This window comes from Mustela lutreola, chromosome 10, assembly GCF_030435805.1.
Source record: "Mustela lutreola isolate mMusLut2 chromosome 10, mMusLut2.pri, whole genome shotgun sequence".
Taxonomy (NCBI): Eukaryota; Metazoa; Chordata; class Mammalia; order Carnivora; family Mustelidae; genus Mustela; species Mustela lutreola.
Window position 1 is genome coordinate 42305793 of NC_081299.1, and position 24673 is coordinate 42330465.

Here is a 24673-nt window from a genome sequence, read left to right on the forward strand (position 1 = left end):
TCACGCATGTCACATCAAACGAGCCAAGGACGAGGATGTCCCCCAGAGATGGATGCTGCTGCCGATGGATCCCGCTGATTTAGGACTAAAGCTAAGACTCAAAAAACAATGAGTTCATTGAGTTCATTGTTGTTCCTATTGTCAAATGTTACTTTTTGGCCCCTGCATTATAAATGCCCTAATGTCATTTGTAGAAAAGAGGACATAGAACTGGCTGAAAAGTCAAGGATTTGACTAATCTCCAAAGAAAAGGGGGATACTTAGCCAGAGTGACTCCATCTCCGTTAAACAGTGATTTTGTTGTTTATGCAGTAAAACTTAAACTGACCCTGCCCGCCACCCCCAGGGGAACTTACTTAAAAGCAAGTCTGGGAAACCAGTAAAATATGGTCAACCAGTCCCTGATAACAGAGCCCAAATACAAGGATGGGTCAGGTCAGGTGGAGATAACAGAGCCCAGAATGCAGGGATAAGTCAGGCCTGGTGGAGACATCCAATCAGTAAAGCACACATACTACCTCCCTAACCACCAAAGAATGTAAACCCCACCTTTTGGGTGCCAAACTAGGGCACCAGTTCTGACCAGAGTGATAGGCTAGTTCAAACAGCTACTATAGGGTAAATTGTAATTCCATTGGCCACCCATGTGTGACCTAGCATGACTATGCAACTTTCTCTGTGTGTTACAATCTCATTGGCCAGGCTCAACCACATGGCCTTTGCTCTATAAAAGCTAGTCTGTGAGACTGGGGGTCGTCACTCTCTCCGTAAGAGACAGTCCTGACCAGTCTGTTTGATTCTCGATACTGGCATGAAATAAAGCTTTGCTTGACCTTCGCTTTGTATCAGTCTCCCTCCTTTGATAATGGACCCCATCAGAACTTGTCAAATTTTAAACCTAGTTACCCTATGACCCTTGTACTTCTCTATAGAGCAAAACTGTTCAGAGGTTATTTTTTTTTAAAGGTTTTCAGTTTTTTTTTAAAAGATTTTATTTATTTATTTGACAGAGAGAAAGATCACAAGTAGGCAGAGAGGCAGGCAGAGAGAGAGAGGAGGAAGCAGGCTCCCTGCTGAGCAGAGAGCCCAATGCAGGGCTCGATCCCAGGACCCTGAGATCATGACCTGAGCCGAAGGCAGAGGCTTTAAACCACTAAGCCACCCAGGCGCCCCTGTTCAGAGGTTATTGATCTTACTTTATTTAGTTGGCCATATTTAAGATGCCCCTATTAAAAATACAAATGATAGTTGGTTTACTGATGACAATAGTTTTTTTGTTTTTTAAGATTTTATTTATTTATTTGTCAGAGAGAGAGTGAGCAAGAGCGAGCACAGGCAGACAGAGTGGAAGGCAGAGTCAGAGGGAGAAGCAGACTCCGTGCAGAGCAAGGAGCCCGATGTGGGACTCGATCCCAGGACGCTGGGATCATGACCTGAGCCGAAGGCAGCTGCTTAACCAACTGAGCCACCCAGGTGTCCCAGTGATGACAATAGTTTTCATAAAAGGAATAAGAAAACATGGTAATGCTGTAGTGCTCACTAGCACTTTGCAATTGCCAAAGCCTTAAAAACTAATATTAATACTGATTCCAAAGATGCTTTCCTAGTCCTACATGTCCATGGAGCAATTTGGAAGAAAAAGGGTTTATTATCAAGCCATAACTCCATAGTCCAATACAGGCCTAAAATTATTAACTCTTCTTAAGGCTGTACACCTACCTAAGGAGATAGCTGTAATTCATTTCAAAGGATGTTCAAAGGATATGACCTTAGGAACCAAGGAAAGTAATATAGGGTTTATACAAGGCCACTGATTTGGGCAAAAAGGCCATGGAGGTGAGAAAAACTTCGTGAAGGAAAATTGTCCCTAGGTTTGGACTCCCTTGGTCCCTACAAAGTAATGATGGACTACCTTTTATTACACATTAAAAAGATGAATCTCCAAAACTGAATAGCCCTTGATATCTTTTTTTTTTTTAAAGATTTTATTTATTTATTTGACAGACAGAAATCACAAGTAGGCAGAGAGGCAGGCAGAGAGAGAGAGGAGGAAGCAGGCTCTCCGTGGAGCAGACAGCCCGATGCAGGGCTCGATCCCAGAACCCTGGGATCATGACCTGAGCCGAAGGCAGAGGCTTTAACCACCCAGGCGCCCCAGCCCTTGATATCTTGACTGTAGTTACAGAAACCCAAAATTAGAGGACTTGTCTCCTAACAGAACCCAGTGGTTAGTTATATGGCCACTGTTCCCTGGGTTTTGCTTAGAATCACGGATGCATTATTAAAGCCATTACCAACCTGGCCAACCTTCCAAACTTAAAACAGTGGTGAACTTGTTCTGTCTCATTGATATGACCAACTAACATCCACTTTTGTTCCCCCTTTGGAACTGGTCATTTGGCACATGGAAGCTCTTACAAAGTACATGGTCAGTCCTAAATGCCCCTCAAAGTAGTATTTCTCTATTAAAATGTTATGGTGATACAAATATGTAAAGCAGCTTTACCAAATAGAATGGTATTGAATGTTTTAACTGCTACACAAAGTAGAAGTTGTGCTATTGATGGGGTCCGTGATCAAAGGAGCAAGACTGATACAAAGCGAAGGTCAAGCAAAGCTTTATTTCGCGCCAGCACCAAGAATCAAACCGACTGGTCAGCGCCATCTCTTACAGAGAGATCGATGACCCCCAGCTTCACAGACTAGCTTTTGTAGAGCAAAGGCCATGTGGTTGAGTCTGGCCAATGAGATCGTCTCCACCCGGCCTGACTCGTCCTTGCATTCTGGACTTTGTTGTCTCCACCTGACCTGACCGTGCTTGTATTTGGGTTCTGTTATCACTACCTGACCTGACCCATCCTTGTATTTGGGCTCTGTTATCAGGGGCTGGTCGACCAAGTTTCCCAGACTTGCTTCTAAGTAAGTTCCTCCGGAGGGGGTGGGCAGGGTCAGTTTAAGTTTTACTGCATAAACAACAAAATCACTGTTTAACCAAAGTGGAATCACTCTGGCTAAGCAGGCCCTTATATTATCACAAAAACAAAATACTATGGTTATGTTCCAGATTATCACAAAATATTTCTTGGGTTCTGACATACTCAAGTTAGCACTTTAAACAGTCCCTCTCTCCTTTAATGATTGATTAAACTCCTGGACTGGAAAAGGGCTTTTTGTTAACTAGTAAAAAACTTAATTTGAGGGCGCCTGGGTGGCTCAGTGGGTTGAGCCGCTGCCTTTGGCTCAGGTCATGATCTCAGGGTCCTGGGATCGAGTCCCGCATCGGGCTCTCTGCTCAGCAGGGAGCCTGCTTCCCTCTCTCTCTCTCTGCCTGCCTCTCCATCTACTTGTGATTTCTCTCTGTCAAATAAATAAATAAAATCTTTAAAAAAAAAAAAAACTTAATTTGAGCTTCATTTTCTTTTTGCTACATTAATCATGTTTTGCTGTTTCTCCCATGTCTCCTCACCTGGCATCGACTCCTTCACTGCCATAACTTCCACAGATGATCCTTTCCACTTGGGAAGATCACCTGAGCTGTCTCCCCTGGATTCAGCTGCCTCAGACTTTCCTAACTCCCCTATAAAGTCCCCAACTGACCAGTGTTGACCTGAGTAGGTAGGGACAACTCTACGCCCCTGTTCAGCGGGAAGATGTTACAGAAGCTAAGACCTTCCACCTTCCACCTTAAAGATTTCAGGGTCAAAATTGTTCAGGTGGGAATGATGAGGGAACAGAAGGCTGGCTGAGGACAAAGCAAAAGCTGACACCCAGCAGCTTTCTCCCACCCACCACTCCTAGTTGGGACATATGTGACATTCTTAGGAATCTCCCAACTGTCTTAATGGCTTGCTAAAAAAAAAAAAAAAAAAAAAAAAAAGGCAGAATGACCTTGGCAATGGCTAGGCCTTTGGTATCTGGTATCTTGTAGGTCCTCTTTAGCATATGAAAGTTCTATCAAAACCTCCCTTTTCCTTACTTCCCCCACCCCCATGGTACATAACCTGCCACCCCTCACAACCCAGGGGCAGCAGCTCTTCCTTCCCACGGGTCCTGTCCCCATGCCTTAATATACCACCATTTTGCACCAAAGATGTCTCAAGAATTCTTTCTTGGTCCTTGGCTCCAGACCTCACTCCACAAAACCTCAGGTATATTCTAGAACTTAATCACTCAAAACCCCTGGACTCTCTTTCTGCCCAGAGGTCCTGTCCCTGTGCTTTAACAAAACCATCTTTCCCAATTCCTACCAAGAATTCTTTCCTGGCCATAGTCTCCAAATCATGTCACCAGGGATCAGCGGCAACTTTCTGACTCAAAAAGGCACAAACGTCAGCCAGCGTGGGCCTGGAGAGAGCGCAGGGCAACAAGCCCAGCTCCCGTCCCTTCTCTGCTCTGCTCTCGTTCCTCCTTGGTCCGCCCCACTGGCGGATTGGCTCGGCTGCCTCGCCCCTCTGGAACCCAGCCAGGACTCGGCCCGGAGGGTTAGAGCCTTTTAATTAAAGTTACTGGGGGTGGAAGCGGTGGTACTGGTGCTGGCGGTGGGTGCCTCGTACTATCCTTGAGCGAGTTGCCTTCCCCTCCTTTAAAGCCCCCAGCTCCCGAATGGGGGACTGAAGGGACCTAGCTGACCTCAGTTAGGGTCGGGGCGGCTAGCAGGGTGGTCACCCACCTCCCCAGGCTTCGGAAAGGCTTGGGGAGCCTTGACTGGGAAACTGCAGCTGGCAATCAAATCGTCAAACGCAGTGAGCGTCCCGCCTTCCGCTTACTGGTGTCTTTCCGCTTGTCGTGGGCCCCCTGGCCCTCGCTCCCGCGCCGCCTCGGCGCTTCCCGCGACAGCGCCCTTACCTTGGTCGCGGCCGGTGAGGGCGCGCACTTGGATCTCTGGGTCCCCAGTAGCTCCATGGGAGGCGCAGCCCCGGGTGCGAAGGGATCTCCAGGGGCCTGGAAGGCGCAGGGCGCTGGTCAGGGCGCGCAGCATCTGGGCGCAGGCTGGGAAGGTGCCAAGAGCCCGTCCACTACTCCGTCCACGCCGGAGAGAGCTGCCGCTGTGTCCCTGGTTTTCGCAACTGCTCCACCTAGGGGCGCACAGCCCAGAGCGGTTCTCCACGCTGCTTGCCTTTTGGAGACTTGGAACCCTGGCTAGGCAAAGCCCACCCAGCTCCGCTGCGTGATTTGGGGCAAGGATGCCAACCTCTTAAGGGTCAGTGTTTTAATCAGTAAAGCCGGGATCATAATAATGACTACCGTCAAAGATACAGGGGGAGGCAAGTTAAAGTGAGAACAGGTTTTACTCATTAATAGATAATACACTACAGCAAAAGGGACTGTCCTGTGTGAACTGGACTTAAACTTCTGTTTGTACAGAGGTGACTGAAAGTTTTGAAGGGAGAAGGAGAGAATATGGAGGTGGGTGAACCGGGCCTGCATAAGAGAGTCCGGGAAGTGAAAAATTATAAAATCATGGAAGGTGTTTGTTTGGCCACGGGAAACCTGTCTGTGTTAGATAATGGAGGCTTATCCAGCCTTGGGCTCCCACAGATTGGGGGTGGAGGGTTGGGTGGCGGGAATGGGGGTTGTTTCCAGGTATTGGCTGGAAGAAGCAGTAAATTCTTTTGGCAGTGTTGACCTTAAAAATAAGTTTTTTGTTTTTGTTTTGTTTTGTTTTGTTTTTAACCAGTAAAAACAAGTTTATTTGGGAATAACGGAGAATTGCAATTTCGTACAAACAAGCCACGGGAAACAATCATAGGTTACTCCAACAGAGAGAGAGAGGGAATTTTGTGGAGAAGTTGGGAGGGGTTGTTTTGAAACCAAAACCCATTGGAGAAAAGCAAGAGTTCTGGGTAATGAGGTTTTCTCATCCGCTGAGCTGCTGACCTACTGGATTTTTTTTTTTTTTAAGATTTTATTTATTTATTTGACAGAGAGAGAGATTACAAGTAGGCAGAGAGGCAGGCAGAGAGAGGAGGAAGCAGGCTCCCTGCGGAGCAGAGAGCCTGATGCGGGGCTCTATCCCAGGACCCTGGGATCATGACCTGAGCCGAAGGCAGAGGCTTTAACCCACTGAGCCACCCAGGCGCCCCCCTACTGGATTTCTTGAAGGATATTAAAATATACCACCTGGGGCGCCTGAGTGGCTCAGTGGGTTAAGCCTCTGCCTTCCGCTCAGGTCATAATCTCAGGGTCCTGGGATCGAGCCCCACATGGGGCTCTCTGCTAGCGGGGAGCCTGCTGCCCTCTCTCTTTCTGCCTGCCTCTCTGCCTACTTATGATCTCTCTGTCAAATAAATAAAATCTTAAAAAAGAAAAGAAAAGAAAAGAAAATTGGGGCACCTGGGTGGCTCAGTCTTTAAGCACCTGCCTTTGGCTCAGGTCATGAGATTGAGCCCCACATCCGGCTCCCTGCTCAGCAGGAAGCCTGCTTCTCCCTCTCCCACTTTCCCTGCTGTATTCCTTCTCTGTCTCTGTCAAATAAATAAATAAAATCTTAAACAAACAAACAAGACATAATGATGTCTATATGTTGGCTAATTGAGCATAATAAAAATAAATAAAAATAAAAGGCTAAGAATTAAATATATATAAATATATATATAAATATATATAAATATATAATATTATAAATATTATATAAATATATAAATATATATATATATATGCCAGTTATAGAAATTAATAAAGAGAAACCTTACCAAAATGCAGTCAGGGGCACCTAGGAGGATCAGTCATTAAGTGTTGCCTTTGGCTCAGATCATGATCCCAGAGTCCTGGGATGGAGCTCTGATTCAGGCTCCCTGCTCAGTGGGAGGCCTGATTCTCCCTCTCTCACTCCCCCTGCTTGTATCCCTTTCTCACTGTCTCTCTCTTTCTCTGTGTCAAATAAATAAATAAATTCTTAAAATAAAAGAAAATAAGTAAAAGAAAATAATAAAATGCAGTCAGGAGGCAAGAAGCAGGGGTGGGGGGAGCTCTGGTGCCATAACACCGGAAATCAGTTACAGAAAGAACTGTCAATTATAGACTCACGAAGAGAGGACATATATATATATATTTTTAAAGATTTTATTTATTTATTTGACAGAGACAGAGAACACAAGGAGGAATGGCAGAGAGAGAGAGAGAGAGAGAGAGAAGGAGAAGCAGGCTCCCTGCTGAGCAAGGAGCCCTATGTGGGGCTCCATCCTAGGACCCAGCCGGAAGGCAGATGCTTAACTGACTGAGCCACTCAGGTGCCACTGAAAACCATCCTAATATCCACCAACAGGTGGTTAAATAAAGGATGGTACATCCATAAACTGAACACTAGGAATTATGAAAAAAAAAAAAAAAAGCAACTTTTTATGCACTGATATAATCTAAAAAATCTAATTTATGAATAATTCAAGATGTGAAATAGCATGTAAAGAAAGCTAAAGTTTGTATTATACAGGGGGATAACATTACTCAAGTGTGCATATATGTATTTGGTTGTAGTTACATAAAATATTTCTAGGATGGGGAGAGGAACTGGGAAACTGGAAATAGGGGTAGGAGGGAGAATTTTGACAGTTTGACCTTTCATACTTTTGAATCTTAATTCATGTGTTGAGTATTATCTACCCCAAAAATAATTAAAGTGAAAACAGAACACACTGACAAAAATAAAAGACATGATATAGCAAAAATAAAAATAAAATACACAGGGGCACCTGGGTAGCTCGGTGCATTGAGCATCTGTCTGTCTTTGGCTCAGGTCATGATCTCAGGGTCCTGGGGTCCTGGGGTCCAGGGATCAAGCCCCATGTCTGACTCCCTGCTCAGTGGTGAGTCTGTTTCTCCCTCTGCCTCTCCCCCGATCTCATGCTCCCACTCGCTCACTCTCTCTCTCTCAAATAGTCTTAAAAAAATAATACACAAAGTACATTCAAACAGAACAGATGAGTGTAAAATTAAAAGAAAAAACACCCCTCCTCCATACTGTATGCATTTAAAAGAATGTTTATTGCATTTTATCCAGCATTTCTGGGTGTTTCTTGGCAGGAAAAGCTTTTTTTTTTTTAAAATATTTTATTTATTTATTTGACAGAGAGAGATCACAAGTAGGCAGAGAGAGAGAGAGAGGAGTAAGCAGGCTCCCTGCTGAGCAGAGAACCCGATGCAGGACTCGATCCCAGGACCCTGAGATCATGACCTGAGCCAAAGGCAGTGGCTTAACCCACTGAGCCACCCAGGCGCCCAGGAAAAGTTTTTTTTAAAGATTTATTTGAGGGCGCCTGGGTGGCTCAGTGGGTTGAGCCTCTGCCTTCAGCTCAGGTCATGATCTCGGGGTCCTGGGATCGAGTCCCGCATCGGGCTCTCTGCTCATCGGAAAGCCTGCTTCCCTCTCTCTCTCTGCCTGCCTCTCTGACTACTTGTGATTTCTCTGTGTGTCAAATAAATAAATAAAATCTTTAAAAAAAAAAAAAAGATTTATTTGAGAGAGAGAGTGTGTGTGTGAGTGGGGTGTTGGGGGCAAAAGGGAAATGGAGAGAGAATCCTCAAGCAGACTCCCCACTGAGCATGGAGCCCAACATGGTGCTCAATTTCAGGACCCTGGGATCATGACACAAGCCAAAACCAAGAGCCAGTGGCTCAATCAACTCCCAGGTGCCTTGGCAGAATTTTTCGATTATTTAGTCCTCCACACTGAAAAGGGAAATGTTCTTTCCCAATCTTTTCAGCATTAACAGCAACTCTTTTTTATTATTTTTTAAAAATATTTTATTTATTTATTAGACAGAGATCACAAGTAGGCAGAGAGGCAGGCAGAGAGAGAGGAGGAAGCAGGCTCCATGCAGAGCAGAGAGCCCGATGCAGAGCTCGATCCCAGGACCCTGGGATCATGACCTGAGCCGAAGGCAGAGGCTTTAACCCACTGAGCCACCCAAGCGCCCCAACAGCAACTTTTATTATCTTACTAGTCCCTCTCTACTTCCATGGACATCTATTTTTTTTCTTATGAAATAGTAAAAATTAATTTTATTCAATTTCATCTCATGAGTACATATATTTTTAATATTCTGTGTGACAAAATGGGAAGTACACATCAAGCACTTCTGCTATAAGCCAAAGTATAATAGTTGATCCCAGAAAAAACCTGTGTGCCTGTTTGAGTTACCAGCTGAGCTAGCCACATAGGTTATAGAATGCCATTTTCACTTGAATGAACAGCTAACAAACTACAGTTATTCAGACTCGGGTGTTTCACAAACATTTTCTCAAATATGTAAAAAAAAATGGTGAGTCTGTTCCTTCAACAAAACAACAACAGCAACAAAAAAAAAGGTGAGTCTTTTCCTTCAACAAAACAACTGACAGTACTTTTTGGCCAAATGAAAACTTGTTTCTACTACCTTAAGTTTAGTAGCTTAAACTTTTTTCTAAAAAATGAGATAGTTGATGATATTAACAAATGTGATTTTCTTGATATTGTACAATGACATTATACTTGATATTACATTATGAAATTTGAAATGTCGACATTTGGAAGATTTGCTTAACGCAGTGAGCCAACGTTTTCCAAATGACCAATGCTTAATGTAATAAAATTATACATGGGTAAAATATCAGAACAAAGAGCAAGATAAACCAATGGATTTTAATGTAACAGTACAAAAGTTCACCAATATGGTTTCAGAAGTCACACTGTACATTCCTTTCAAGAAACTACCACTCACTAAGTTTTTGGTATAGTATCAAAAAAGAATGTCCACAGTTATTTGAAAAAGCAATTAAAATCTGTGTTAGACCAGACTGTCTTCATATACACAAAAGATACAACAGCTCGGTTGCTGAAGCAGAAATGAGAGTCTGGCTATTTTCTTTTCTTTTTTTTTTTTTTTTTTAAGATTTTGTTTATTTGACACACAGAGAGAGATTACAAGTAGGCAGAGAGTCAGGGGTAAGCAGGCTCTGCTCTGAGCAGAGAGCCCGATGCAGGGCTTGATCCCAGGACCCTAAGATCATGACCCGAGTGGAAGGCAGTGGCTTAACCCACTGAACCACCCAGGTGCCCTAGTCTGGCTATTTTCTATCAAGCCAGATATTGAACAGATTTGAGACAATGTAAAATAATGCTACTCTTCTTACCAATTTTTTGGGAGAAAGGCCTAGCTATTTTTCATTAAAATATGTATATTTTAAGATTTTATTTATTCATTTGACAGGCAGAGATTACGAGTAGGCAGAAGGAGAGGGGGAAACAGGCTTCCCGCTGAGCAGAGAGCCTGATGCGGGGCTCGATCCCAGGACCTGAGCAGAAGGCAGAGGTTTAACCCACTGAGCCACCCAGGTGCCCCTAAAATATTATTTATATTCAGAAGTAACAGGTTACTTTTTAAAAAGATTTATTTTATTTAGAGAGAGAGAGCAAGTACACAAGTGTGAGGAAGGGTAGAAGGAGAGAATCTTTTTTTAAAAATTAATTAATTAATTAATTAATTTTTTAAAAGATTTATTTATTTATTTGACAGAGAGAGAGAGAGATCACAAGTAGGCAGAGAGGCAGGCAGAGAGAGAGGAAGGGAAGCAGGCTCCCTGCCGAGCAGAGAGCCTGATGTGGCACTCGATCCCAGGACCCTGAGAACATGACCTGAGCCGAAGGCAGCGGCTTAACCCACTGAGCCACCCAGGCGCCCCTAATTTATTTATTTGACAGACAGAGATCACAAGTAGGCAGAGAGGCAGGCAGAGAGAGGGAGGAAGAAGCAGGCTCCCTGCTGAGTGGAGAGCCTGATGTAGGGCTCCATCCCAGGACCCTGGGACCATGACCTGAGCCAAAAGCAGAGGCTTTAACCCACTGAGCCACCTAGGCGCCTCAAGAAGGTAGGAATCTTAAGCAGACTCTCTGCTGAGCGTGGAGCCCAACATGGGGCTGGATCTCAAAACCCATGAGATCATGACCAAGGACTGGATGCTTAACTAACTGAGCACCCAGGCCCCCCAAGTTTACTTTTATTTTTAAATAACTGGTAAGTGAATGTTTTAAGATTTTCTCAGCTTTGGGGCTCCTGGGTGGCTCAGAGAGTTAAAGCCTCTGCCTTTGGCTAGGGTCATGGTCCCAGGGCCCTGGGATTGAGCCCCGAATCGGGCTCTCTGCTCAGCAGGGAGCCTGCTTCCCCCTCTCTCTCTGCCTGCCTCTCTGCCTACTTGTGATCTCTGCCTGTCAAATAAATAAATAAAATCTTTATAAAAGAAAAAAAGATTTTCTTACCTTTTTTTTTTTTTTTTTTTTTTTTTAAAGATTTTATTTATTTATTTGACACAGATCACAAGTAGGCAGAGAGGCAGGCAGAGAGAGAGAGGGGAGAAAGCAGGCTCCCTGCCGAGCAGAGAGCCCGACGCGGGACTCGATCCCAGGACCCTGAGATCATGACCTGAGCCAAATGCAGCGGCTTAACCCACTGAGCCACCCAGGCGCCCAAGATTTTCTTACCTTTAATTTCTGATATGGTAAATATCATAGATATAATATACACAAAAGCATAAAAATAATATACATAATAGCATACAGGTGTCCTGAGGCACCTGGGTAACTCTGTTGGTTATGGGACTGCCTTCAGCTCAGGTCATGATCCCCTGGTCCTTGGATCCAGTCCTGCATCTGCCACGCCCCCAACCCGGGCTTGGGAGGTGGGGGCAGGCTTTTTCTCCCTCTCCCTGTATCTGCTACTTCCCCTGCTTGTGCTCTCTCTCTCTGTCAAATTTTAAAAAGAGAGAATAAAGGTGTCCTGAGATAAATATTTGAGAACTGTTGTTCTGTAGCAATATTACATTGGAAATGATCTTTCCACAAGGCAAACTGCAACTGACATTTAATAGTACCTCTGAAGTACAAAAGGCAAAGACATTTTTTAAAGTACCTTTCAGACTGTTTAATTAAACAAAAATTTTCCCACACTACATTAAGTGGATACAAGGAGCAAATTTCTGGGACAGTGGTGAAATGAAAAAAATGATCTGGATTCTAGCACAGACCCTAACAGTCTGTCTAGACACTAGTCCTCCTATCTTCAAAATGAAATCACAGCAGCCTATTTTTTGTTTTCAATGGTCAATTCTATGATTAGATTCAGGGAACCCTAAATAGTGGCCCACAGGAGGCTTCTGGCCATCTGGTTGTCAAACTGATTGGCTGTCATGGTTTTAGAGAAGTGTCCCAGGAAAAAAAATCAGTTGGAACGGAGTGAGCTTTCCCTTCAAAAGGGGAACTGATTTTCAGGTACTGCCGATCCAACCCAGATATTTGCAGATACTTTCATTTGCAGCGTCTGGAATGAAGGACCTCTGAAACCCACTTCAAATCTCAAACTCTGTAATTTAGCCACAGAGACAAGAGTCTGGGTTTCTTTCTCACTCTACCACTTGCCGGCTGTTTGATTTGGGGCAAGTTAACTTATTTGAGCTTCAGTTTTTTCATTTGCAAAACAGGGTAACACCACTGACCTCAAAGGGCTGTTAAGAAACCTAACCAGGTGTTGCTTCAGCGCGCTTACAGGGTTCCTGGGCCTGAAGAGTACTAATTATTAATACCCAAGCTCAGAAAGAGAGCATGCCCTCTTCTTCCCCACCTACCTTATCAACTCCGTTTTCCCAACAGCTGACACCCGCACTCCCCAGGATGACAGCTTACCCCCTACCAACTCCCAGATTTCACAGTTCCACATCCGATGAACACACAAGACCCCCCCCCCTTCAGATTTCTAGCTCTCCTTTCCACTTTTTTTTTTTTTTAAAGATTTTATTTATTTATTTGACAGATAGATCATAAGTAGGCAGAGAGGCAAGCAGAGAGAGTAAGGGAAGCAGGCTCCCTGCTGAGCAGAGTCCGACGTGGGGCTTGATCCCAGGATCCTGGGATCATGACCTGAGCCGAAGGCAGCAGCTGCCTTTGGCTCGGGTCATGATCTCGGGGTCCTGGGATTGAGTCCCACATCGGGCTCTCTGCTCTGCAGGGAGCCTGCTTCCTCCTCTCCCTCTCTCTGCCTGCCTGTCTGCCTATTTGTGATCTCTCTCTGTCAAATAAATAAATAAAATCTTAAAAAAAAAAAAAAAAAAAGAGAGACATTAACCTGTATGCTACACGCTTGTGAAGTATTAGCTATAAATTAGAATCCCTACAGGGAACCTGTGCTACACAAACTATTGGCAAAGACATATCTCAGTTTCTGGGCATTATTTGCTGGAGCGAAACAAAAGTGAGTTTCAGGGATTAAAAAAGGCAGTCACATGGTTATTAAGTCAATTTTGGTTGTTTTAGACATACAGTAAAATACTACCCACGCTTTTGGTGTACAGCTCTAGGGCTGACTCTTACCAACACTAACAGGATACAGAACAATTACAACACTCCACGAATTTTTCTCAGGGTACAGTTTTGTCCATCTAGTTTCCGGCCAACCCCTGCTCTCATTAGGCCCTAGAGCAGACCACACTCCCTCTCATCACAGAGGACTTAAACCTGAATGGCTGTACTAGGTTATAAAACCTTTTTTCCGTTGTTTGATGTGGACTTCCTCTCCGACTCGCTCGTGAGCCAGGAACCAGAACTTCGCGGACAAACAAGAACTCAACACCCGCCCCCTACCCGCCCCCTACCCGCCCCCTACTCGCCCCCAAAGAACGCGCCCTGGCGGTGTCTCTGCGCACGCGCAAGCGCCGTTCCTTTTTCTCTCGCATTCTGTCTCAGTCTCTCCACTATCCTCCTCTCTTTGGGTGCCCCGCCCCTCCCCGCCTCCTGCCACGCCCCCTCCCCCCTCCTGTCCCGCCCCTGGCTCTGAGAGAGAGCCGGCGCCGCCGCTGCTTCAGACTGTGCACGCTCGGGTCAGCTGCTTCAGGACTTTCTGCACCCGCGGCCGCCCTGCACGACCAGCGTCATGCTTCCGGTCGCCTCAAAGAATTTGCCCCAGCGCATGGTGTTCGTGGTGGGGGTTGGGATGACCAAGGTAAACGGAGCCGCGGAGCCGCGGAGCCCGCAGGCCGGCTCCCTGTTCGGCTCTGTCCGGGAGAGGCCGAGATGTAGGGGAGCCCCGAGGTGACCGGGAAACGGGGGCCCAGGTCAGGGCCAGGCGCCGTCCAGTGGTTTGTCCTTCTACGGGGAGGGGGGTCCCGGGCATCCCACTGCTCAGCCACGGCTTCTTCGACGTTGGCGACTCGGAGGGGTTGTCATTTAGGGTTGTCTTTGAAGTGTGGTCTCGTCTGGGGGTTATACCTGCGGTCGTTTCTTTCCCGTTCCTCCTTCCTTTTTCTCCCTGGGTCAGAGTTGGTGACGGACGCCCCAACAGAGTCCACACTTCCTTTGATTTTGAGTGGAATCCCAAGGTATTTGGACCTTTGACGAGGCAACATCTTCCTTGCCATGGAAAGGAAATCAGGTGGGGACTGTCCCCGCTCTGCACACCCAGGAATACTCTCCTGTAGGATCCCTTTACAGTTAGAAGCGAGGATGAGGAGGAGAAACATTAGTGATGTTAAGTGTCTCAGCACAAGTGGCATGTTTTCTGGATCCTCTGACCTCCTTTCTGTTCCTCATGTGGTATCTGCTGATTCTTAGGAAGCCAGGGTCCTCCGCTCTCATTTCTTGTCACCCTCACCACTCCTACGTTCTGGTAAAGCCAAACTGCTGTCAGTTTCACCCCACACTGTTTTATGCCTCTCCTCTTATTCTAACTACTTGTACTTGACTTCTTTGCAGTTTTTTTTTTTTTCTTTTCGTTTTTAAAAGACCAGTTCATCTTCTCCAAGAAGTCTCTTGATCCTCTTGATTTTCCTGCAGAGCCCACTACTTACCTTTGCTTCATTCCAGATATCCCCCACTTTTGTAAAGTTCAAGTTATACCACTTCACTTTGACAAAAGACCTACGTTACTATCTATATTTGTTAACTGAAATTCAAAGAGGATTTTTGCTTTTAGAAAAAGTCAAAAAGTGGGGTGCCTGGGTGGCTCAGGCCTCTGCCTTTGGCTCAGGTCATGATCTCAGGGTCTTGGGATGGAGCCCCACATTGGGCTCTCTGCTGAGTGGGGGAGGGAATCTGCTTCCTACCCCTTCTCTTTCTGCCTGCCTGTCTGCCTACTTGTGATCTCTCTCTGTCCAATAAATAAATAAAATCTTTAAAAAAAAAAAAGAAAAGAAAAAAGGCAAAAAGTGAAAATAACATCCAGCATTTGTTCTGCAGGGAGTTGCAGGTTAACAGAGGCGGTGAGCACCCCAAGCAGCAAGCAGCAGTCAGAGTGTGACTGCCCAGCTCCTTCCCTGAAAATACACTCAGCGTCTCAGCATTAAACTGCCATAGCTTTGAACTGTGCTTGTGAGCATCTGTGCTTTATCTTGATTTATTTTGTGCATTCATTATCAAGATGTGGCCTAAGGTATCAGAAAAGCCGAAGGGGTTATAGTTTGGGTCCAAGAACACTCAGAAAAATTTCCATATAAGTTAATGGCAATTTCTTCTTCACCTTATGCCATTTCAGTTTATGAAAGTTTTCATAGGAATGCAATATTTTTTTTTAAAGATTTTATTTATTTAGTGAGAGAGAGCATGAGAGCTGAGAAGGTCAGAGGGAGAAGCAGACTCCCCATGGAGCTGGGAGCCGGAAGCCAGACTCGATCCCCGGACTCCGAGATCATGACCTGAGCTGAAGGCAGTCGATTAACCATCTGAGCCACTCAGGTGCCCAGAACACAATATTTTTGACAGCGGGGGAAACCCATACTTATGTTATACTGAAGTTCTCTGTTTATATGTTCATATTCTTCCTTAGAATGTAAGCTCCTCCCAGGGTGAGTACCATGTCCAATTCATTGCTGTATCTGTAACACCTTGAAAATGCCTGGTGCCTGAGAATAAGATCCTAATGAAGGTTAGTTGGAAGGTACTAAATGGATATACTTAAGGAAAGAGAGTTGCCAGGGGGAAGTTCTCTTCCTGAGAAAACAGCCTTAAAATTTTTATTATCTTACCAAATGCGGTGAGAGTTCATAATTTGATCAAAACATTTGAGTAGAAAAGTCAGTTAATCATAATAGAGCAGGTACTTGGAGTTCATCCTATTGTTTCATGGGAGGGAGGACTTTTTTTTTTTTTAAGACTTTATTTATTTATTTGATAGATAGAGATTATGAGTAGGCAGAGAGGCAGGCAGAGAGAGAGAGAGAGGAGGAAGCAGGCTCCCTGCTGAGCAGAGAGCCTCATGTGGGGCTTGATGTGGGGCTCAATCCCAGGACCCTGAGATCATGACCTGAGCCGAAGGCAGAGGCTTTAACCCATTGAGCCACCTATGTGCCCCAGGAGGGGGGACTTCTAATAGAGGTGGACAGTAAAAGCTTTTTAAGTATGACATTAATGCAATCAGATCCTCCATTGGCTGTTGAATATGTGATTATATTGGCTGTGTAGGAAAGCGTAGAACTTTATAACCCTTTGGGAAGTAATTTGTTTCTTTTTCTAAGTTAGGAGATGGAGGTGTAGGCAGTATTAGTTACAGTATTGAGGGAAGAGACTGGGACTGTGAAGAACAGCTTTATTAATGTACTTATTGGGCCAGTTTCTTCTAGGTTAGATATTTTGGAACTTGGGGCAGGATTTGATGAGGAGGGAAAAACTTACTAGATAATACTTTAAGCTCTGTTGGTAAATTTGTAATGGTCAGATTCCTGTGTTATGGTTCTTAATTTGAATAGCTGAGTTCCTGATACAAGTTGAAGTTCCTTTAATGAGTTTTATTATTAGTGTAGGAAGTAAGTTAAGATTTCTTTGGTGGATGTCAACAGGTTTTAATACAACTAAATCATCACTACCATCAGGCTGACAGCAGGCCAAGTCCCTTTGCTTATGCTGCCTACCTTCTGATTTGCCCTTTGTTCATAGTTTTATGTTCTACCTATTTCAAGAACTGATCTGACTTGATCTGTTTTGGTTGCAAAATAACAGCAATAAAAACAGAGTGGGGCAGCTTAAAAAGCAAATATTTCTTTCTCACAATTCTGGAGGCTGGGAAGTCTGAGATCAAGAGATTAAGGCACTGGCAGATTCATTGCTTTTTTTTTTTTTTTAAGATTTTATTTATTTATCTGACACAGAGAGAGAGATCATAAGTAGGCAGAGAGGCAGGCAGAGAGAGTGGGAAGCAGGCTCCCTGCTGAGCAGAGAGCCCAACGTGGGCCTCCATCCCAGGACCCTGAGATCATGACCTGAGCCGAAAGCAGAGGCTCAACCCACTGAGCCAGATTCATTGTCTTTTGAGATCTTGCTTTCTGGTTCATAGATAGCTGTGTTCTTGCTGTGTCCTCATATGGCAGAAGGGGTGAGGGAACTCTCTGGCATCTCTTTTATAAGCATATTAATACCATTTGTGAAGTCTCCATCATTATGACCTCCCAAAGGCCCACCTCAATCATTCAGTCATATTGGGGATTAGATATCAATATATGAATTTTAGGAGGACACAGACATTCAGTCTATAGTGCAGTCCAAGTCCTATATTTTCTTATTTCTATTTCTTCAAATTGCTCTAAGTTATCCTGGTTCCCTTGTAGTTAGGGCCAAATAATTAAGCACTTAATTTTTCTAATTATTTTATGTGTGATAATTTCACGACCCACAGAAGAAATACATTTTACATGACAACCGCATACACAAAAGTTTGCTAAAGCAACACTTACTTGGGGAAACTCTAGGTCAAATGTTCTAGGTTCTTAAACAGATACATTGAGAGGAAAAGAAAGTAGTGGAGGAGGACCTGTAGGTTAACAAAGAATTAAAAGACCCATACAATTTTTTTTAAAGATTTTTTTTTTTTTAATTTGACAGAGAGAGAGAAAGAGCACAAGCAGCACGCAGAGGGAGAGAGAGAAACAGGCTCCCAGCTGAGCAAGGAGCCTGATGTGGGACTCGATCCCAGGGCCCTGGGATCATGACCTGAGCCGAAGGCAGCCGCCTAACCAACTGAGCCACCCAGGCATCCCAACCCATAAAATTTTGATAAATGGGCAAGACTAAACTGTAGTGTCTATAGATACACACTTGGATGATAAAATTATGAAATATTACAGAAAGTGGTTACAGTGGGAGTAAAGATAGTTACTACTGTGGGGATGGAGTGAAGATTGCGATTGAGACAGTGCTTGGAGGAGTTTCTGCAGTAGGGGCAAAGTTAAGTTTTTTTCGTGTGAGTGGTGGTATCAAAGATAAGGAAAGGCACACACTGGATAAAGCATTAGGACAGATTTTAATCAGTATTATTGGGAAAGGGAAAAGTGCAGTGTGAACTCAATTATTTTTTTAAAGATTTTATTTATTTGTTTGATGGATAGAGATCACAGGTAGGCAGAGAGTCAGGCAGAGAGAGGGGGAGAAGCAGGCTCCCTTGCTCAGGGGAGCCCAATGCATGGCTCAATCCCAGGACCTGAGCCAAAGGCAGAGGATTAACCCACTGAGCCACCTAGGTGTGACTTCAACTAAATTTCGATTTATACAGAGGTGACCGAATGTTTTAAAGGGAAATTACAATTATGTATGTATGTGTGTGTCTACTGGGTTTTGTCATAATATATCTTACAGTGGTTTACAGTCAAAATCTTTTGAAAGCCATTTTTTTTTTTTTTTTGACAGAGAGAGATCACAGTAGACAGAGAGGCAGGCAGAGAGAGAGAGAGGGAAGCAGGCTCCCTGCTGAGCAGAGAGCCCGATGCGGGACTCGATCCCAGGACCCTGAGATCATGACCCGAGCCGAAGGCAGTGGCCCAATCCACTGAGCCACCCAGGCGCCCCGAAAGCCATTTTTTGTTAGCACCTCCACTGACCATTCCAACAAGTATACTTTATCTAATCAGTCACCCAGCTTGGATTTTACTTCCTTTACATTTTGCTTCTTTTCTTTTTTCTTTTTTCATTTCATTTTTTCTTTCTTTCTCTCTCTCTCTTTTTTTTTTTTTTAAAAAGATTTTTTTTTAATTTATTTGAGATAGTGAGAAAGAGAAAACTAGCAGTGGGCAAAGGGAGAAGCAGGTTCTCCACTGAGCAGGGAGCCAGATGTGATCCCAGGAGCCTGGGATCATGACCTAAGCTGAAGGCAGATACCCAACTGACAGAGCCACCCAGGCTCCTCTTCCTTTATGTTTTTAAGTCTGTCTGCTTTTTCTATCCTTTCTGCTGCTATCTTAGTCAACTCTCACTTGGACTGTTCCAGAATCATTTGGCCTCGCTGCCTGAAACTTTTTCCTTCATTCATTCTCCACATTACATCTAGAATGATCTAAGATGTTGGTGGGAATGCAAGCTAGTGCAGCCACTCTGGAAAACAGCATGGAGGTTCCTCAAAAAGTTGAAAATAGAGCTACCCTATGACCCAGCAATTGTACTACTGGATATTTACCCTAAAGATACAAATGTAGTGATCTGAAGGGGCACGTGCACCCCAATGCTTATAGCAGCAGTGTCCACAATAGCTAAACTATGGAAAGAGCCTAGATGTCCATCAACAGAATGAATGGATAAAGAAGAAGTGGTATGTATATACACAATGGAACATTATAAAGCCATCAAAAAACCTGAAATCTTGCCATTTGCAATGATGAATGATGGATGAAACTAGAGGGTATTATGCTAAGTGAAATAAGTCAATCAGAGAAAGACAGTTATCATATGAGCTCACTGATATGAGAAATCTGAGAAACAAAACAGAAGATCATAGGGGAAGGGAGGGAAAAATGAAACAAGATGAAGCCAGAGAGGGAGACAAATGTAAGACACTCTTAAACTCAGGAAACAAACTGAGGGTTGCTGGGGCAGGGGTGGCAGAGAGCTATAGGGTGGCTGGGTTAGGGACATTGGGGAGGGTATGTGCTATGGTGAGTGCTGTGACTTGTGTAGGACTGATGAATCACAGGATGCCTGGGTGACTCAGCCAGTTAAGCCACTGCCTTTGGCTCAGGTCATGATCCCAGGGTCCTGGGATCAAGTCCCACATTGGGCTCCTTGCTCAGCGGGGACCCTGCTTCTCTCTCTCTCTCTCTGCCTCTGCCTGCTTGTGCTCTCTCTCTCTGACAAATAAATAAATAAAATCTTAAAAAAAAAGACTGATGAATCACAAACCTGTACTCCTGAAATAAATAATACATTATATGTTAATAAAAAAAGAAAGAAGAAAAAAAATAAGCAAAAAGAAAAAATGATGCAGGTCTTTTCATCCCAATCTCTCTCTCTTTTAAAAGATTTTATTTATTTATTTGAGAGAGAGGGGGAGAGACAGAGTGCATGAGTGGTGGGGGAGGGGCAGAGGGAGAAGCAGACTCCTCCTTGAGCTGGGAGCCTGATTGGGGGCTCAATCCCAGGACCCTGGGATCATGACCTGAGTGGAAGGCAGATGCTTAGCTGACCAAGCCATCCAGGCACCCCCCCAGTCTCTGTTTCCCTTAAAAAGTAGGTCTTTATTTTTCAAAGCAGCTTTAGGTTATAGCAAAATTGAACAGAAAATAAGAGTTCCCATGTGCTCCCTGCCCCCATGCATGCCCAGCCTCACTCAGTAATCTGGACCAGAATGGGGCATTTGTTAAAATCAGTGAAACTACACTGACATATCATTATCACTCAAAGTCCATAGTTCACATTAGGGTTCACTCTTGGTGTTGTATATTTTAGGTTTGGACAAATGCATAATGCCATATATCCACTGTAGTATCATATGGAATAGTTTCACTACCCTAAAAATCCTCTGTGCTCTGCCTGTTCGTCCCTCCCTTCCCTCAACCCTTGACAACCACTGATCTTTTTACTGTCTCCATAATTTTGCCTTTTCCAGAATGTCATATAGTTGGAATCATACAGTAACATATAGGCTTTTCAGATTAGCTTCTTCACTTAATAACATGAATTTAAAATTCCTCTATGTCTTTGCATGGCTTAACAGCTCATATCTTTTTGGTGCTGAGTAATATTCCATTGTTTGTATTACCATAGTTTATTTATTCACCTATTAAAGACATTTTGGTTACTTACAAGTTTTGGCAGTTATTTAAAAATTACTAAGGGTGCCTGGGTGGCTCAGTCATTGGGCATCTGCCTTCAGCTCAGATTGTGATCCCGGGGTCCTGGGATCAAGTCCTGCATTGGGCTCCCTGCTCAGCAGGAGGCCTGCTTCTCCCTCTCCCACCCTTCCTCATTGTGTTCCCTCTCTTGCTGTCTCTCTGTCAAATAAATAAATAAATAAAATCTTTAAAAATATTATTATAAATATCCCTGTGTAGGGTTTTGTGTGGGCATAAGTTTTCAACTCATTTGCATAAATCCCAAGGAGCACAGTGGCTGGATCATATGTTAAGAGAATGTTTAGTTGTTGTTGTTGTTGTTGTTGTTTTAAGATTTTGTTTACTTATTTAAGAGGGAGAGAGTGCACAATGGGGTGAGGGTCAGAGGGAGAAGCAGACTCCCCGCTGAGCAGGGAGCCCAACACAGGACTTGATGCCAGGACTCCAGGATCATGACCTGAGCTGAAAGCAGCTGCTTAACAACTGAGCCACCTTGGCTCCTGAGGATATTTAACTTTATAAGGAACTGCCAAACTGTCTCTGAAAGTGGCTGTACTATTTTGCATTGCCACCAGCAATGAGTGAGACTTCCTGTTACTTCCCGTCTTTTTAAGCATTTGGTATTGTCGGTATTTGGATTTTGACCATTCTAATGGGTGTGTAGCAGTATCTCATTCCCTCCCCCCCCAGGCTCTCTCTCTTTTTTAAAGATTATTTATTTTTTTTATTTGAGAGAGAGAGAGAGAGAGAAAACAAGTGGTGGAGGCCGAGGAAAAAGCAGGCTCTTTGCTTCAGGGAAAGCAGGGAGACTAAGCAGGGAGTCTGATTCGGGGCTCCATCCTGGGACTCTGGGATCAGGACCAGAGCTAAAGGCAGATGCTTAATTGACTGAGCCACCCAGGTACCCCCAGTTTCTTTTCTTTTCTTTTTTTTTTTTTTTTTTTTTTTTTAAAGATTTTACTTATTTATTTGACAGACAGAGATCACAAGTAGGCAGAGAGACAGGCAGAGAGTGAGGGGGTGGGAGCAGGCCCCATGCTGAGCAGGGAGCCCAATGCAGGGCTTGATCCCAGGACCCTGGGATCATGACCTGAGCTGAAGGCAGAGGCTTAACCCACTGAGCCACTCAGGCCCCCCACCCACTGAAGTTTCTTTATAAAAAAGAAAAATCCATTGTTTTTAGAATAAAGCCCAGATGTCATAGGAAGGCATATAAGGTCCCTTTTGAGGTGGCTCTAGAACCAGACTGTCTGAAACTTCAGCTTCGTTACTTAATTAGCTACGTGTCCTTGGGCAAATTACTTAATCTCTCTGTACCCTAGTTTTCTTGTTGTAAAGTGATGATATTAATAATAGTACCTACCTTTGGGGCACCTGGGTGGCTCAGTGGGTTAAGCCGCTGCCTTTGGCTCGGGTCATGATCTCAGGGTCCTGGGATCGAGTCCCGCATCGGGCTCTCTGCTCAGCCGGGAGCCTGCTTCCTCCTCTCTCTCTCTGCCTGCCTCTCTGCCTACTTGTGATCTCTCTCTGTCAAATAAATAAATAAAATCTTAAAAAAAAAAATAATAGTACCTACCTTTTGGGATTATTGTGAGAATTAAATAAATTGATACATGAAAAGGGTTTAGCATAATGCAAAACAAAGTAAGTACCCAATAAGTGTTAGTAGTTATCATTTGGTCTTAAGTTACTCTTCTGTCCCTGTCACTTGCTGAATCTTATTTGTGCTTCAACTTCTGCAACATAAAATTGTTTACAGTACCTAGATTGAGCCATATTCTCTCACTTCTAGGTCTTTGCCCTAGAACTTTTTTTTCTCTTATTTGGCTAACTCCTACTCATTCTTTTTTTTTTTTTTTTTTAAGATTTTATTTAGTTATTTGAAGAGAGAGAGATTACAAGTAGGCAGAGAGGCAGGCAGAGAGAGAGGAGGGGAAGCAGGCTCCCTGCTGAGCAGAGAGCCTGATGTGGGGCTTAATCCCAGGACCCTGGGATCATGACCTGAGCCGAAGGCAGAGGCTTTAACCCACTGAGCCACGCAGGTGCCCTACTCCTACTCATTCTTAAAGATTAATTTGAATGTTAGTTCCTCTGGGAAGCCTTTCTAGTCCTCCTTCTGAGGCTAGGTAGTTTTCTCCCCCAAATTATTCAGTATTTAAGGGCAGTATAGTATAATTGCCCGTTTTCCACTGGACTAGAAGCTCCCCAAGGGCAAGACCTGTATATAGGTGCTCAGTATGTTTTTGTTTAAATTAATTGATAAATGAATTTTTGCAGTCCTCTGTTGTGAGAAAAATCTAACTATATTTGCTTCTATTTATTTATCTCCTTCTATATTTCTAGTTCTTGAAGCCTGGACTTCAGAATTCAAGAGACTACCCTGACTTGGCAAAAGAAGCAGGTAATAGAGGAAATTTAGATCTTTGGACATTGGAGTCACTGTATCATCTGTCTTGATTGTGGAGCCTTGCAACCATAAAAAGAAACCTGGGTCAAGGGAGAAGAACCTATGCAGACAGTTGCCTAGTGACTCTTTAGAAAGGACAAAGAAAAAAGAGCTTGGGCATTCTTAGCTAAGCAGCCAGGGCAAACAGTGGCCTATAATTTTATGTACTGTCCAGCTGTTTGCTGGGACACCAAAGGGCTCTGTGGGAGTCTCCCCCTCTCCCCAACAATAATGATATTCTTTCCAATTTTGTCTTTTAGATGTGCTGTGGAGCCACAGAGATGAGTAAGGATCTTGAGGTTAAGGAGCTTTAAGACTTCGGGATTTAATATATTTATAGTTAGATACACAGTTAGGACAGAAAATGTTAAGTATCAAAAAGGAGGTGTGAAAAGTAGTAGCTTAGAGGGAGAAATGGTTACTTCTGAATGGAGAGATCTAAGATGACTTGATGAAAGATTTGTCCTTTGATTTGGACACAGACTATTTAAAGGTCAATCTACTCTGGGAAGACTCTAAACTTAATTTGACCTACCTAAAGCAAATACTCAATGCACTGTCTGATAAAACTCTTTTGTTTTTATAGCCCAGAAGGCTTTAGCTGATGCCCAGATCCCTTATTCATTAGTGGAACAGGCATGTGTTGGCTACGTTTATGGTATGTAATAAACTATATATTTTATTTTATATATATATATATATATATAATTTAAAAAAAATATTTTATTTATTTATTTGATAGACAGAGATCACAAGTAGGCAGAGAGGCAGGCAGAGAGAGAGAGAGGAGGAAGCAGGCTCCCTGTCAAGCAGAGAGCCCGATGCGGGACTCCATCCCAGGACCCTGAGATCATGACCTGAGCCGAAGGCAGAGGCTTAACCCACTGAGCCACCCAGGCGCCCCTAAACTATATATTTTAAAACTGTTTAACCTAATCTAGCTGCAATTTCATAACCAATGCAGAGGCACTTGTGAATTTTAACCCTCCAAACTCAGGATTTAGAGTCTTATTTCCATCATCTCTAGATTTCCCTTATGTGTCAGCCTACTGTAATATATGTTTTTTGCCATTGTTTATTGCCAGAACAGGAGATAAATTGCTTATCTTTAAATTGCTTATCTTTAAAGAAGATAAATTACTTATCTTTAAATTGCTTATCTTTAAAGAAGAAAAAATTACCCAT

The 24673-nt window shown here is 43.8% G+C and overlaps 2 protein-coding genes across 10 annotated transcripts in view; one reads left to right on the top strand and one right to left on the bottom strand.

The window, feature by feature from the left end:
• Positions 1-5152, bottom strand: part of ECHDC2 (enoyl-CoA hydratase domain containing 2) — a 33308-nt gene extending 28156 nt beyond the window's left edge. Inside the window, exon 1 of one of the 8 annotated variants that reach the window (XM_059135992.1) lies at positions 4846-5152. In XM_059135992.1, coding sequence (XP_058991975.1) covers positions 4846-4978 — 133 coding nt within the window. In that variant the 5' untranslated portion in view covers positions 4979-5152. The remainder of the gene's footprint in view (positions 1-4845) is intronic. The other 7 variants (XM_059135989.1, XM_059135987.1, XM_059135991.1 and 4 more) reach the window with 7 other exon arrangements.
• An 8638-nt stretch (positions 5153-13790) lies between these two features.
• Positions 13791-24673, top strand: part of SCP2 (sterol carrier protein 2) — a 113533-nt gene continuing 102650 nt past the window's right edge. The window contains exons 1-3 of one of the 2 annotated variants that reach the window (XM_059135982.1): positions 13791-13961; positions 23386-23443; positions 24075-24146. In XM_059135982.1, coding sequence (XP_058991965.1) covers positions 13893-13961; positions 23386-23443; positions 24075-24146 — 199 coding nt within the window. In that variant the 5' untranslated portion in view covers positions 13791-13892. The remainder of the gene's footprint in view (positions 13962-23385; positions 23444-24074; positions 24147-24673) is intronic. The other variant, XM_059135981.1, reaches the window with a different exon arrangement.